Here is a 14,005-nt window from a genome sequence, read left to right as displayed (position 1 = left end):
AATAATAATTTGCTAGAATTGGGTTAATTGCATATTGGTTTGGGTTCTGTTTTCCCTAAAAAATGTGGAAACGTAATTGTACTGATTTTGATTTAGCAGTAACATTATTTTATGATCTCAATATGATTGTACTGGTAATTATGATCATCATTATTATGCAAATGTGATTGACATGAATTTGTGTTTGATAATTGGTGTATATATATATATATATATATATATATATATATATATATATAAGTCCATACATATGATATATATTTTATTTAGTAGTTATCATCTAGAATATAAATATTTATTTGCTACAGTAGAAAATTTCAAAGGTCGTTCTGGACACAGTTAATTTGGACCAACAAAGTTACAGTAATTTTGTTTTATTCATTTGATCAAGGGGTGGAAAAGCAAGCCACCCGGACTGAGTTATCTTGGACAAGTTAATCTATCTTGGACTGTTGCTTTGGACTGAGTTAGCTCTGCCAAGACTTTGGAACTTATTCCAAGTATGATTTTGAATTTCACTTTGCCACAGTGCAGATTGTGTCTTGTGCATAGACTGAAGATGTCCAATTGAACGCTGAGACTGAGCCCAGATGCTGCTAAACCGTCACCAGGATGAATACTCATAACTGCCAGCTGATGACAAGCGAGGGGAGAACTAACCCTAGAAGCTTCTGCCTGAAACCAAATGGCGTATAAAGTGAGGCCCTGAACAGCGGCAGAAATAGATGAAGGGACTCCGCTCAGCCATGGACACCTGCACTTCCCTCACCCATTGCTTTGGAGAAACGAGGGGTTAATGTTAAAAAGGGCAGGGACAGATTGCTCTTTAGAGTCTGTTCTTTTGCTATCCCGGGAAAGTAGTGAAGTCACCCCATGGCATTAGGCAAGGTGATGAGGGCATACTACTCCCCTTGTTTCCCTGCAACAGAGACCCAATAGGATTTTGGTCTAAGAAGATCCGAAGAAATATGATTTCTACAAAGAAATTTGATATTTCAGTACCTGTTAGTTCAATGTTTGTTTTTGTTTTCTTTTTTTCCTTTTAAGCCCATGTTGTTGCTTTTTTTTACCAAAGTAGTTTTCTATTGGTAGCAAATAAATATATATAGGGAACAATGCAATAAATGTTAAACGGTTTAGCAAAAATTAGTATGGTTTAGTGGAAGGTTCATTAATTAAAGTGGTTGAAACCAGGGGTGGATTGTAGTAAGAGTTATTTTTTAATGGTTTCAACACTACAATTAATTATAATACTAATTATTGACCAATCAGATACACATATACTAGCTATGAACCCGTTCTACGCCCGGGTGGCAAGCATTTTTATTGGTATATGGTCTCCCATCCTGGTATGTGCTACCCCCTTCCTATCCTGGTATGTATGGTCCCCTCACCCCCACCCAATCCTGGTATGCATGGTACCTGCGCAACCATATCCTGGTACTCATGGTTCCCTCACCCCCTATCCTGGAATGCATGGTCCTGTCACCCCCCAATCCTGGTATGCCTAGTCCCCTCACCCCCCAATCTTGGTGTGCATGGTCCCCTCACCCCCGCAATCCTGTAATGCATGGTCGCCTCACCCCCGAATCCTGGCATGCATGGTACCCCTCACCCCCAATCCTGATATGTATGGGCCCCTCACCCCCAATCCTGATATGCATGGTTCCCTAACCCCTCTATCCTACAATGCATGGTCCGCTCACCCCCCAATCCTGGTATGCATGGTCCCCTCACCCCCCAATGCTGGTGTGCATGGTCCCCTCACCCCCCAATCCTGGAATGCATGGTCCCCCCAATCCTGGTATGCATGGTCCCCTCACCCCCCAATCCTGGTATGCATGGTCCCCTCATCCCCAAATGCTGGTGTGCATGGTCCCCTCACCCCCCATTCCTGGAATGCATGGTCCCCCCAATCCTGGTATGCATGGTCCTCTCACCCCCCAACCCTGGTATGCATGGTCCCCCCTCATCCCTATCGTAGGATGCATGGTCCCCCTCACCCCTAACAAAGGAATGTAACTGACCAGTGATTTGTTGTTGGTAACTGACTGGTTTGGGGAGGTTTCTCCCTGGCATCCCAATGAAGATCAAACCTTTTACTGATACCTTGAATGCTTTAGGATATAAAAAGAGCACACAGGGACATACGGGAGGACACAGAGATTGGAGATGTGACCTACAGAGACACAGATGGATGGACTTTCTACCTTAATAATGTAATGTATGTAATGCTTGTTATTTATTGTTTGTACTGTTTATTATTTAGTCTTATCATTTATTAAGTAAATCAATTTAAGTAAATTCAATTCTTGTGTGAGCATTTTCATATTCATTACAATCCGTTGAATCCCTTACAAAACAGCTGTCCGTTTGCAAGTGTCTGACCTCTTCTCATGGGACACAAGAACATTTTGTTCTCTGTACACACATGCTAATGCTGACACCAAAATGTCCAATGTGTCCACCCCACTCTTAATGAGCGGCACCTCAGACTTCACTACTTAGTCGCATCTTGTATAGTCATATTTTAGACCTTTGGCATTTCTCCTTTATTATGTAATGGGCCCATACATCACTGATCACTCACATCCTTCACATATCACAAAGAAAATCAGTCTGGACCAGAGTTTTCAAATTGTAACTGATTGTATAAATATTTAAGCCCAATTCTATCCTTCTTACACAGAAGTAGAGTGGAAATAAATGGGAGGCAAGGCTGTCCTTATACCTGCTCATAGAGTCTGAAGAAGGACCTTCATCAGTCTGAAAACATTCCTGCACTCCAACGCTTTTTGAAATACTGATTAATTAAATAAAGTCTATTCTATACTTTCTTCCAAAGTCAGGAGTGCGGTTCATCCTCTTGTTGGATAATAATGTTTTAATTATTTTATAAGAAAAAATACAGAAACTGAGAACAATTTTAATTTATTTGGTTGATAAACTAAAATAACTACAAGTAACAGCCATTTTTTGTCAACCAAAATCAACTTGTTGTTGGCTTCCAGGCTGCAAATGATAAGTGGATTGTATTAATAATTACTATAAGTAAATAGTCATAAAGGTCATCGATTATCGTATCCCTGATCTGATCTATGATTATGCAGAACAAATTGTAGTAAAATCATGATATTGTTTTAACCTCTTTGTTTATGGCACAACAGGACACTTAACCTTTTAAAAGTACAATTTTTTTTTAAGTCACAGATTCTAGTACATATTTTTTTCTGCATGTGGGGCTGTTATTTCAACTCTCTGCCCCCATACTTGGATACTTGGCAAAAAAAACCTCATCCTGTACCTATGCCATTGCATCCTACATTTCCGCGTATACTGTGTCTCCAACACATCGGACAATATCTGCAGCATATCGCTCAGAGTCCTCACCACATCCACCTTTGTGATCGCCACATTGACCCGTGTCTCCAACATATTCACCCATGTCTCCACCATATTGACCGCCTTCAAAACATTATCCTGTCCCAATAGCAGATTTCTCTGCGTCTTCAATAGATTTCTCTGTGTCTTCAATAGATCGATTTGTTTCATCAGATCTTTCTGCTTCTCTAACAAATTGCTTTGTGTCTGCAACAGACCGGCCTGAGCCTTCACCAGAGTCGTCCATCTCTTTACCATCTGCATAACAATATCTGTCTGCTCCTCAGACACATCTTCCTCATCATCAGATATAACTGGATCTTCAAAAGAAAATTCTGTCTTTACACTACAAGTATCTGCCCCCAACTCTTCTGCCGGGGCATCTGTATCATCACTAGTAGTATTGGTCTCATCATCAGCAGGACATCTCGGCACCAGCAATATTTGTTTCCACAGACGTTCTACTTTGTGCATCAACTTCACCAACCTGATAAATAATAAACAAAATAAATTATCAAATTAGATGAAAGGTTAAAAATCAGAACTTACTCTCCTGATAATTAGCGTTTTCTTGCGATCGCTGGTTTTCCTCCTGACCTCTTACTTTTGAATCTGAGTCTAGGATGTGATTACATTTCAGCAGCCGCGTTTATCAGCTGCGGAGCTGCGGTTTAGTCTCAGAGTCACTTGTAGAAACACAAAGAGGGATATTTACTATTTACTATAAAAAGGTTCCAAAATTTGCCACAAGACATGTTTGGTCAAAAATTTCAACTTTGTGTTACTTTTGCAAAAAATAAATAAAAATGAGGGTTTAACAAAATGGAGCTTGGTGCCTCCGAGCACAACGTAATAATGTACATTAGAAAGTATCTCTATACTGCCTAGAAATACATAAATATGTGACACCTACCTGATGTGTTTACAGATCCAGGATTTCTCGCACACGGTGTCCCGGGAGGTCTCACCACAGCAGGAGTAGTAGCCGTCTGCATAGGTTCCTCGATGGTCTATCTCCAATGTCAGTGCTGAAGCCACTGAGTAAGTGGTCTGAGGACACAACATGGACTGTGGAGACTTCTTCACTCCATCACTGTTCTCCTGGACTGTATGACCATAACCAAGAAAGTGGCAAACCTCGTGGATAAATGTTTTTTGTTGGGATTTAGATTTTGGATCCATTTTAAAAAATGGGGCACATAGGTAGATGGTTCTATCGTCAGACCTGGGGTACACATACGCATTAACTCCAATATCTTTTCCAGGATATTTATTTTTTGCAAACTTGACCTTCTCTAGTTCTCGGATCAGCGCCTCCACCAGATCTGTGGTGATGAATGGACCAAGCTTCTCTAAATTTAGGTCTCCAAACACCTTGGGGTCTTCCACCAGAAGACTTTCCTTTTTCTTCAAAACATCGGATAAAAGTCGCTGGGTTTGTACTTTAGCTTCCTTGACCTGCTTTCTCTCATCTTCACTTAACAAACACGGATTCTTCATGGTCTCCTCTTTGGCTTCCATGGCCATACGTTTTTCATCCTCAATTCCAAAAAGCCTCAAAAGTGTCGAGAGCATTGTTCTCTATACAGGTGTCGTTACCTTTCTGTGCAAATCCTTCTGGCGTCTTCTTTATATTCTGTGCATATAATGGGGCAGAAAGTCCCTGCACTGTTTTCACTTTCACTATTTAATAATGTGCTGCTATAATACAGATTAGACCGTTCAGCAGAATAGCCAGGTAAGTTAACCCCTGTATGGTCAAAAGTGGCGCAAGGTGCAAACTTTTAATTCCAGAGTGAAATTTGTAACCTTCCTATACTGCATCTTAATGGAGAATTTGTGTTTTTCTTTCTTAAACAAATCTCTACCCTAATGCTTATACTAACTATCAGCAAGAATAAGACACCCGGTTTACTTTAAAACCTATTTTAGACTTTTATATAGTGTTTGTGCATTTTTTTTATAATTTAGTAGAACTTATTCTTTTCACTATTATTTAATACAGGAGAGGAAATTCTCCAAGGCAAAATTAAATCCATCATCAGAAGATTGAGCTGCAATCCAGATCCAAGAGCCTTCACTTTACCTTTCTGTCGATATAGCCGTACGAGGACTTGTTATTTAATGGCGTCATTCTGTGGTTCATGTAATTTGTTGTATTTTTCAAAAGTCAAGATGGTCCCTGAATCAATGTCATCACCAGATATAAAGTGAGTAATGGATACCGTATATTCATGTTCTGGTGTAATTACCGTTTGGAATCTTCCACAAAACTTTCCTTTATCAGAACTTTGGATAAGAGATGAAGAGTTAATTTTTACATTGATTGGTTAGTTTGTATTTTTCTAAAGTTTCTAAATCCGATCTCACAAGGCAAGGGCCTGGACTTTGCTCCTTCACTAAAGTTTTTTTTTTTTTTTTTTTTAATCTGGGCAAAAGCCTTATCTAGATTCTTCATATTTATTCTTAGTCATGGAAGTAGCACAAAGAGTCCCTTCATTTCCATTTTGTATACAAATAAAGAATGTCACCAGAAACCCCACTCAGAAACATTTGGATTTTACCCCTTTACCATACCACCCCCTCCAAACTCTGGTGGGACATGAGATGTCACGAGTGATATCCATTCTTCAATTGTTATGTCCTTGCCTAAAGTCGCGATGAGGAATGCTCCCTTTAATTTTAAGTCTATCGCTTATAATGGAATATGGTGGAAATGAACAGTCAAAACCTCAGATAAAAACAATGAGCGAATACTCTGCAGTAAATTCCAACCAACTATTGTGAGAAGCTTGTGGAAGGAGAACCAAATATTAATGAAATGGAGGGAAACTTTTAACTTTGCAGTTACAAAAATGCCTTAAAACTTTCTCTCTCTCATTCTGGCATTTGGCAAATAATAATTATGGTAATCCTAAATATATATATATATTATTTATTTATTTATATAGCGCCATTGGTTCCATGGTGCTGTACATGAGAAGGGGTTACAAACCAAGTACAGATATCACTTACAGTAAACAAACTAACAAAGACAGACTGATACAGAGGGGAGAGAGGACCCTGCCCCTGTGGGCTTACATGCTACATAATATATATTAATATATATTTATATATTAGATAGATACAGTGCCTTGCAAAATTATTCGGCCCCCTGGAACTTTTCAACCTTTTCCCACATATCATGCTTCAAACATAAAGATACCAAATGTAAATTTTTGGTGAAGAATCAACAACAAGTGGGACACAATTGTGAAGTTCAATGAAATTTAATGGTTGTTTTAAATTTTTGTGGAAATTCAAAAACTGAAAAGTGGGGCGTGCAATATTATTCGGCCCCTGGTGTAAAAATAACAGTATCACTGGGCTTGATTGGCAGCAAACTCGCCTGACCTTAACCCCATATAGAATCTATGGAGTATTGTCAAGAGGAAGATGAGAGACACCAGACCTGACAATGCAGACGAGCTGAAGGCTGCTATCAAAGCAACCTGGGCTTCCATAACCCCTCAGCAGTGCCACAGGCTGATCGCCTCCATGCCACGCCGCATTGATGCAGTAATTGATGCAAAAGGAGCCCCGACCAAGTATTGAGTGCATTTACTGATCATACATTTCAATAGAACAAAATTTCTGATTTAAAAATCATTTTTCAAGCTGGTGTTATAAAGTATTCTAATTTACTGAGATAATGACTTTTGGGTTTTCATTGGCTGTAAGCCATAATCATCAACATTACCAGAAATAAACACGTGAAATAGATCACTCTGTGTGTAATGACTTGTTGTATTCAAGAACTGAAATAAGTTAATTTAATGATATTCTAATTTTGCAAGAAGCACCTGTATGTGTATAGTTGTGTTTGTGTGTATATATATATATATATATATATATATATATATATATATATATATATATATATATATATATGAACATATTTATATATATTGTACCCATGATAATAATTATGAAATGAAAAAAAAACAGCTACAGATACAGTGCCTACAAGTAGTATTCAACCCCCTGCAGATTTACACATTCGGAATTAACTTGGCATTGTGACATTTGGACTGTAGATCAGCCTGGAAGTGTGAAATGCACTGCAGCAAAAAAGAATGTTATTTCTTTGTTTAATTTTTTTTTAAATTGTGAAAAGTTTATTCAGTGGGTCATTTATTATTCAACCCCTCAAACCACCAGAATTCTGTTTGGTTCCCCTAAAGTATTAAGAAGTATTTCAGGCACAAAGAACAATGAGCTTCACATGTTTGGATTAATTATCTCTTTTTCCAGCCTTTTCTGACTATTTAAGACCCTCCCCAAACTTGTGAACAGCACTCATACATGGTCAACATGGGAAAGACAAAGGAGCATTCCAAGGCCATCAGAGACAAGATCGTGGAGGGTCACAAGGCTGGCAAGGGGTACAGAACCAAGGAGTTGGGCCTACCTGTCTCCACTGTTGGGAGCATCATCCGGAAGTGGAAGGCTTATGGAACTACTGTTAGCCTTCCACGGCCTGGACAGCCTTTGAAAGTTTCCTCCCGTGCCGAGGCCAGGCTTGTCCGAAGAGTCAAGGCTAACCCAAGGACAACAAGGAAGGAGCTCCGGGAAGATCTCATGGCAGTGGGGACATTGGTTTCAGTCAATACCATAAGTAACGTACTCCACCGCAATGGTCTCCGTTCCAGACGAGCCCGTAAGGAACCTTTACTTTCAAAGCGTCATGTCAAGGCTCGTCTACAGTTTGCTCATGATCACTTGGAGGACTCTGAGACAGGCTGGCTCAAGGTTCTCTGGTCTGATGAGACCAAGATCGAGATCTTTGGTGCCAACCACACACGTGACGTTTAGAGACTGGATGGCACTGCATACGACCCCAAGAATACCATCCCTACAGTCAAGCATGGTGGTGGCAGCATCATGCTGTGGGGCTGTTTCTCAGCCAAGGGGCCTGGCCATCTGGTCCACATCCATGGGAAGATGGATAGCACGGCCTACCTGGAGATTTTGGCCAAGAACCTCCGCTCCTCCATCAAGGATCTTAAGATGGGTCGTCATTTCATCTTCCAACAAGACAACGACCCAAAGCACACAGCCAAGAAAACCAAGGCCTGGTTCAAGAGGCAAAAAATCAAGGTGTTGGAGTGGCCTAGTCAGTCTCCTGACCTTAACCCAATTGAAAACTTGTGGAAGGAGCTCAAGATTAAAGTCCACATGAGACACCCAAAGAACCTAGATAACTTGGAGAAGATCTGCATGGAGGAGTGGGCCAAGATAACTCCAGAGACCTGTGCCGGCCTGATCAGGTCTTATAAAAGACGATTATTAGCTGTAATTGCAAACAAGGGTTATTCCACAAAATATTAAACCTAGGGGTTGAATAATAATTGACCCACACTTGTATGTTTAAAATTTATTAAAATTTAACTGAGCAACATAACTTTTTGGTTTGTAAGATTTATGCATCTGTTAATATATCCTGCTCTTGTGTGAAGTTTGAAGGCTCTAACTTATTTGCATCTTATTAAACCTGCTAAATCTGCAGGGGGTTGAATACTACTTGTAGGCACTGTACATTTAGCAGAAATTATGGGACACATTTTGGTGTTATTTGTCCCCGTGTGAAAATTTCAAATCTGGGGCTAAAACAAAATTTTGGGTTAAACACATAATCATTTTTTTCTTCATTGCCCAATTGTATAAAATTCTGTGACCCACCTGTGGTGTCAATATAATCGCTGCACCCCTAGGTGATCTAATTGAGAGGTTTAATTGGTAAAATGGGGTCTCTTATGGTGGATTCTGTTGTTCTGGCACCTCAGGGACTCTGCCAATGGCACCCTCAAACCAGTCCAGAAACATATGAACTTTATTATGGTGCGTCACTTCTGAGTTCTGCACTGTGCCTCAAAAATAGATTTCGATCACATATAGGGGTAGCAGTGTCCTCAGGAAAAATTGCACAACAAATTTTAGAGTCCATTTTCTCCTGCTATTCTTGTGAAAATATAAAAATTGGGGATAAAATAACATTTTTTGTGGGAATAATGTGATTTATTTTATTTTCACTGCTCTACTTTATAAACTTATGTGAAGCAGCTGAGGGTTCAAGGTGCTCACCACACATCTAGATTAGCTCCCTAAGGGGTCTAGTTTCAAAAATGGTGTCACTTGTGGGGGGGTGTCCATTGTTTAGGCACATCAGGGGCTCTCCAAACACAACACAACGTCCGCTAATTAATCCAGCAAATTTTACATTCAAAAAGTCAAATGGCGCTACTTCCCTTCTGAGCCCTGCTCTGCACCCAAACAGTGGTTTTCCCCCACATATGAGGTATTAGCGTGCTCAGGAGAGATTGCACAACAAATTTTGTCATCCTATTTTTGCTGTTGCGCTTGCAAAAACAAAAAAATTCTGGGTCTAATGTCAAATTTTTGTGATAAAAAGTTAAAATGTTCATTTTTTCCTTCCACATTCCAAAAATTAACAAATTAGTAAAGTTCTTGAATGTGGTTTTGAGAACCTTGAGGGGTTCCATTTTTAGAATGGTGTCACTTTTGGGTATTTTCTGTTATATAGACACCTCAAAGTTACTTCAAATGTGAGGTGGTCCCTAAAAAAATGGTTTTGTAAATTTTGTTGAAAAAATGAGAAATCGCTGGTCAACTTTTTAACCCTTATAATTTCCTAACCAAAAAAAAATATGTTTCAAAAATTGTACTGATGTAAAGGAGACATGTGGGAAATGTTTATTAACTAATTTGTGTGATATGACTCTCTGATTTAAGGGCATAAAATGAAAAGTTTGAAAACTGCATAATTTTTCAAAATTTTTCCCAAATTGTTTTTCACAAATAAGCACAAGTCCTATGGAAGAAATTTTACCAATATTATAAAGTACAATACGTCACGAGAAAACAATCTCAGATTCACTGGGATCCATTGAAGCGTTCCAGAGTTATGACCACATAAAAGGACAGTGGTCAGAATTGTACAATTTGTCCGGGTCATGATGGTGAAAACAGGCTCGAGGTTAAAAAATGAAAAACAGGGAATACTCAGGAGGGTAGCGGGAATAAAGGAAGAGCGAAAATTGGAGACTTGACCATGCAAAAATAAAATAGGTTTGCTACTGATAAACTGCCTAAAAACCACCAGTGTTTGTCAGACGGCTGTATAACCAGCTGAGAACGTTCATGAGGCCGGCCAGGACTCAGTCACAATAAGTATTTATCATAGTCTTAGTAATTAGATTTTTGGTAGAATATTTTGGGGGAACACAATGGGCAATATAGAAATAACACAGAGGACAGATAAAAAGCCCCTTAGCTGATCGGTCACCCTTTCGGAACCTATTTGCCTCATTGGGAAACATCTAGTCTCAAAATGGATCCATTTTGTAAATTGTTCATCTCGAGCAGTAACAATCTCAGATAAATCCATATAACTACATACTGCTTTATAGGAATTAGAAAATCTGCCCCATCATGCAGAAAACTTGCTAATGCTTATAGTAAATTGTGGCACTTACTAATAAAAAATGTAATAGAGGTAGAAATACAAGATATTTAATTCGGAGCTCTAAACGCAACGCATTTTTGAAAAGAACACATCTGTGTTTGAAACGCGTTGCTTTTAGATCACCATGGATTTCTTGCAACTATATTTAAAAAATTTTGGAAATAAAACTACATATTTTTTCACCTAAGAAGCTGGATATTCTCCCTCTTTTTGTTACAGGTGTATGAAGCCTGCCGGTAGCACAAGTCTCGAGGAGGACGGGTCGCATCCTCACCATCACTGCTCATTTCCAACCTGTTTCTGAGCAGCTCTGGATAGCCCTGAATACCATGAAATGATCAAGAATCTAATTCCTGAGATCACCCCGAGAGAGAACATAGGGGCTGACTCCATAAGTGCACTTTAAAGGCAAAATCATCTTTATTCCAAGCTGGAAAAATGACTTTTTGAGCATCATGAACTGCCCTAAGCGACATAATCTCTTCAGGAGTTCTGCGCATGGATCCCGAGAAAGGTTCTGCTCCTTAGGATTGGTCGTCACATAGTGGCCTTAAAAGCGTGTTCTTGTTATTAAATTAGTTTAGATAGTTTGCAAACAGTTGCAAAATGTTCATGCTATTTCTAGCTGTTCTCATTCTGCTGGAAGAGCGTTTACGTATCTTTCATAGTTGGCACAGGTTGTTGCCAAACATATCAACCACGAGAGCCTGGTCAAAAATGCACAGAAGCTACATTCTCGGGTGAGTTCACTCCTGAGATACCAGTCACCTCCCTTCACCGCATTGTTTTTTCTATACAGCGTTGGGGCTGCACGCACTATGTCCTAAAGTGGAGATTATGGGTAAGGGCAGCTTGTAGCATGTTCAGGTTATTTTCGTTCCCTTAAAGTGACACACCCAATTTTTGAACTTAATTGTATATGATCCTCTAGTGTTTGACTTTACCACTCACTGTTTCATTGGGCCTACACTTTGATATGTTTTGTTACTTTTTATTACTTTATATTATATAGTGTGAAGCAGTGATTGTTTAAGTCTTCATTGAGATTCATACTTATCTAGAAACATCCAATTTCTTGCACCTGCACTTTATTTAGCCTGCTGCTATACTTTGCCCCTACCTTCCACTAAAATAAAGGTGGACTCTGTGGGCTACACCTGTGATATCTACTATTCAGCTTTGTCCTCAATTTGATTATTACTATCTTTCAATGTTGTGTTTTATATGTTTTTTGAATAAATATAATTTTATTTGGGACATTCCGTGCTCTTTTGCCCCTTATGTGTATATGGATATGTAAGATGTAGATGATTAAACACTATTTAAGCCTCTTCCCATTGTTATAATTCTTATCCACGAATAACGTGAAAGTCAAAGAGAAGCAATACTGCCCTCACACCTGCTGATCTTGCCTGAAGAAGGGCTTTCAGCCATCCGACATGTTGGTACAATGCTAAAATGCTTTGAGAACTTGACGATTTCAAGTTCTTCTGGAGATCGGCTCTTTCACATCTTGGCCAGTAATTTCATTGCTTTTTAAAGAAAAAGACAAAGTCTTGGATAAATATTCATAATTTATTTAATTTACAAAATAAAAGAATATCAGCACGTGTTTGCATCTTTGTAGATTTGTTTGGAGGACACTAACATGGAGGCTCATTGTTTGACGGATCTTAATATTGCTCTATTTTTAATTTAAACTGCGGCTCATGTGAATGCCTAGAAGTGAACGAACCCCCTGGACATCCACAGCTGGATACAGTCCAATATCTGACGTGTATAAGACCAAAATGTGCTAAATGAAGTAAAAGGAGAACAGCTCCTATAAATATTAGACAAATCATAATCCTAGTGATCCTCCCAGCTAAGATGGGAAGGAGACGGGACACCACGATGTACAGAGGGAAGCTGTAACAGATGAATCACAGGAGAGAATCGCCGATCAACACCAGGAAACCTCAGAGAGATATTGTGAAACTTGAGTTATAATATTATTAAACGCTAAATACTAACCTCCAATGAAGCTCAAACAATTGGTCTGCTAGTAGAGAAAGAGTAATGTGCTCCTATAAAACCCTAATTATGTGTAACACCACCAGGACGCTAACAATCCGTATCGAAAACACAGCCAGTACGTCGTTCATTTAACATTCATCATTCTGCTACCACCGTAACCAACTTCTATTAACTGAGGATCTATCAACAAATTGACCACATATATTGTCCAGGCACAACTGGGTCACCAGTCGCTTACCCTATTATTATATTTGGGGTCCGAGGATCTGACATAAGGATAGAGAAAACACGTTGGTAATACTCGTCTTTTGTTGTTTTGTACTAATGTTTTGCTCCTGGTGTCGTGTTCATGACGGGACTGATTGTGTTTTTGAATTGTTACAAAATTGTACTATTGGCGGTGTTACATTAATGATTTCTATTATTCTGGCTCCAAGTTTCTTTTTGGCCCTTTATTTTTTTTCTGTTATACCCATTTATACATAAGGATAGGGTATCTATCTATCTATATATATACAGCTCTGGCAAAAATTAAGAGCCCACTGCACAGTTTTATAAAAATCCGCTTCTCTCCATGTCGGACAGCCATTCCATTCCAGTATCAGTTGAATTCCATCCACAGTACACCTCATTCTACTTAATGTGCTTCTGATCAGGTGATCACCTGAACCAAATCTTATTTAACGAAGGAAAGTATAAGAAAAACCCTGCTGTGGTGTTCACAATCCTCTTGCAATAGGACAAGCTGGATGGCAAAACAAGTGCTAGTAATATCCCAAAAATAATAGGAATGAAAAAATAACTTTTAACCATGCCAAAGGAGTTGAAAAGAAAAGACTTGAGTGAGGAAAAGAAGGGCTCAATTCTGGCTTTACTAGCAGAGGGATACAGTGAGCGTCATGTTGACTCCATCCTTAAAATTTCTAAGACCATTACAACAAGATCAAGCAGCAAACATGGGTGACAACAAAGCTACAGACCGGGAGAGGGCGAAAATGGCTCTCCACTGACCAGAATGACCGTCATCTTATTTGAATATCACTCAGCAACCGCAAGATGACATCAAGTGACCTACAAAAGGAA

The 14,005-nt window shown here is 39.1% G+C and overlaps 1 protein-coding gene across 5 annotated transcripts in view; it reads right to left on the bottom strand.

Moving 5' to 3' along the window:
• Nucleotides 1–3,162: 3,162 nt before the first annotated feature.
• Nucleotides 3,163–14,005, bottom strand: part of ZFAND2B (zinc finger AN1-type containing 2B) — a 32,368-nt gene continuing 21,525 nt past the window's right edge. For 3 of the 5 annotated variants that reach the window (XM_073545496.1, XM_073545502.1, XM_073545501.1), the window contains exon 10: nucleotides 3,192–3,868. In XM_073545496.1, the coding sequence (XP_073401597.1) occupies nucleotides 3,797–3,868 (72 nt within the window). In that variant the 3' untranslated portion in view covers nucleotides 3,192–3,796. Of the gene's footprint in view, nucleotides 3,869–14,005 lie in introns of all 5 variants that reach the window. The other 2 variants (XM_073545497.1, XM_073545500.1) reach the window with 2 other exon arrangements.

Source organism: Dendrobates tinctorius, unplaced genomic scaffold, assembly GCF_039654945.1.
Source record: "Dendrobates tinctorius isolate UK_male_01 unplaced genomic scaffold, ASM3965494v1 ptg000143l, whole genome shotgun sequence".
In the NCBI taxonomy this organism is placed as follows: domain Eukaryota; kingdom Metazoa; phylum Chordata; class Amphibia; order Anura; family Dendrobatidae; genus Dendrobates; species Dendrobates tinctorius.
Note: the sequence above shows the minus strand (reverse complement) of the source record. Positions and strands in the feature narration are given on the sequence as shown.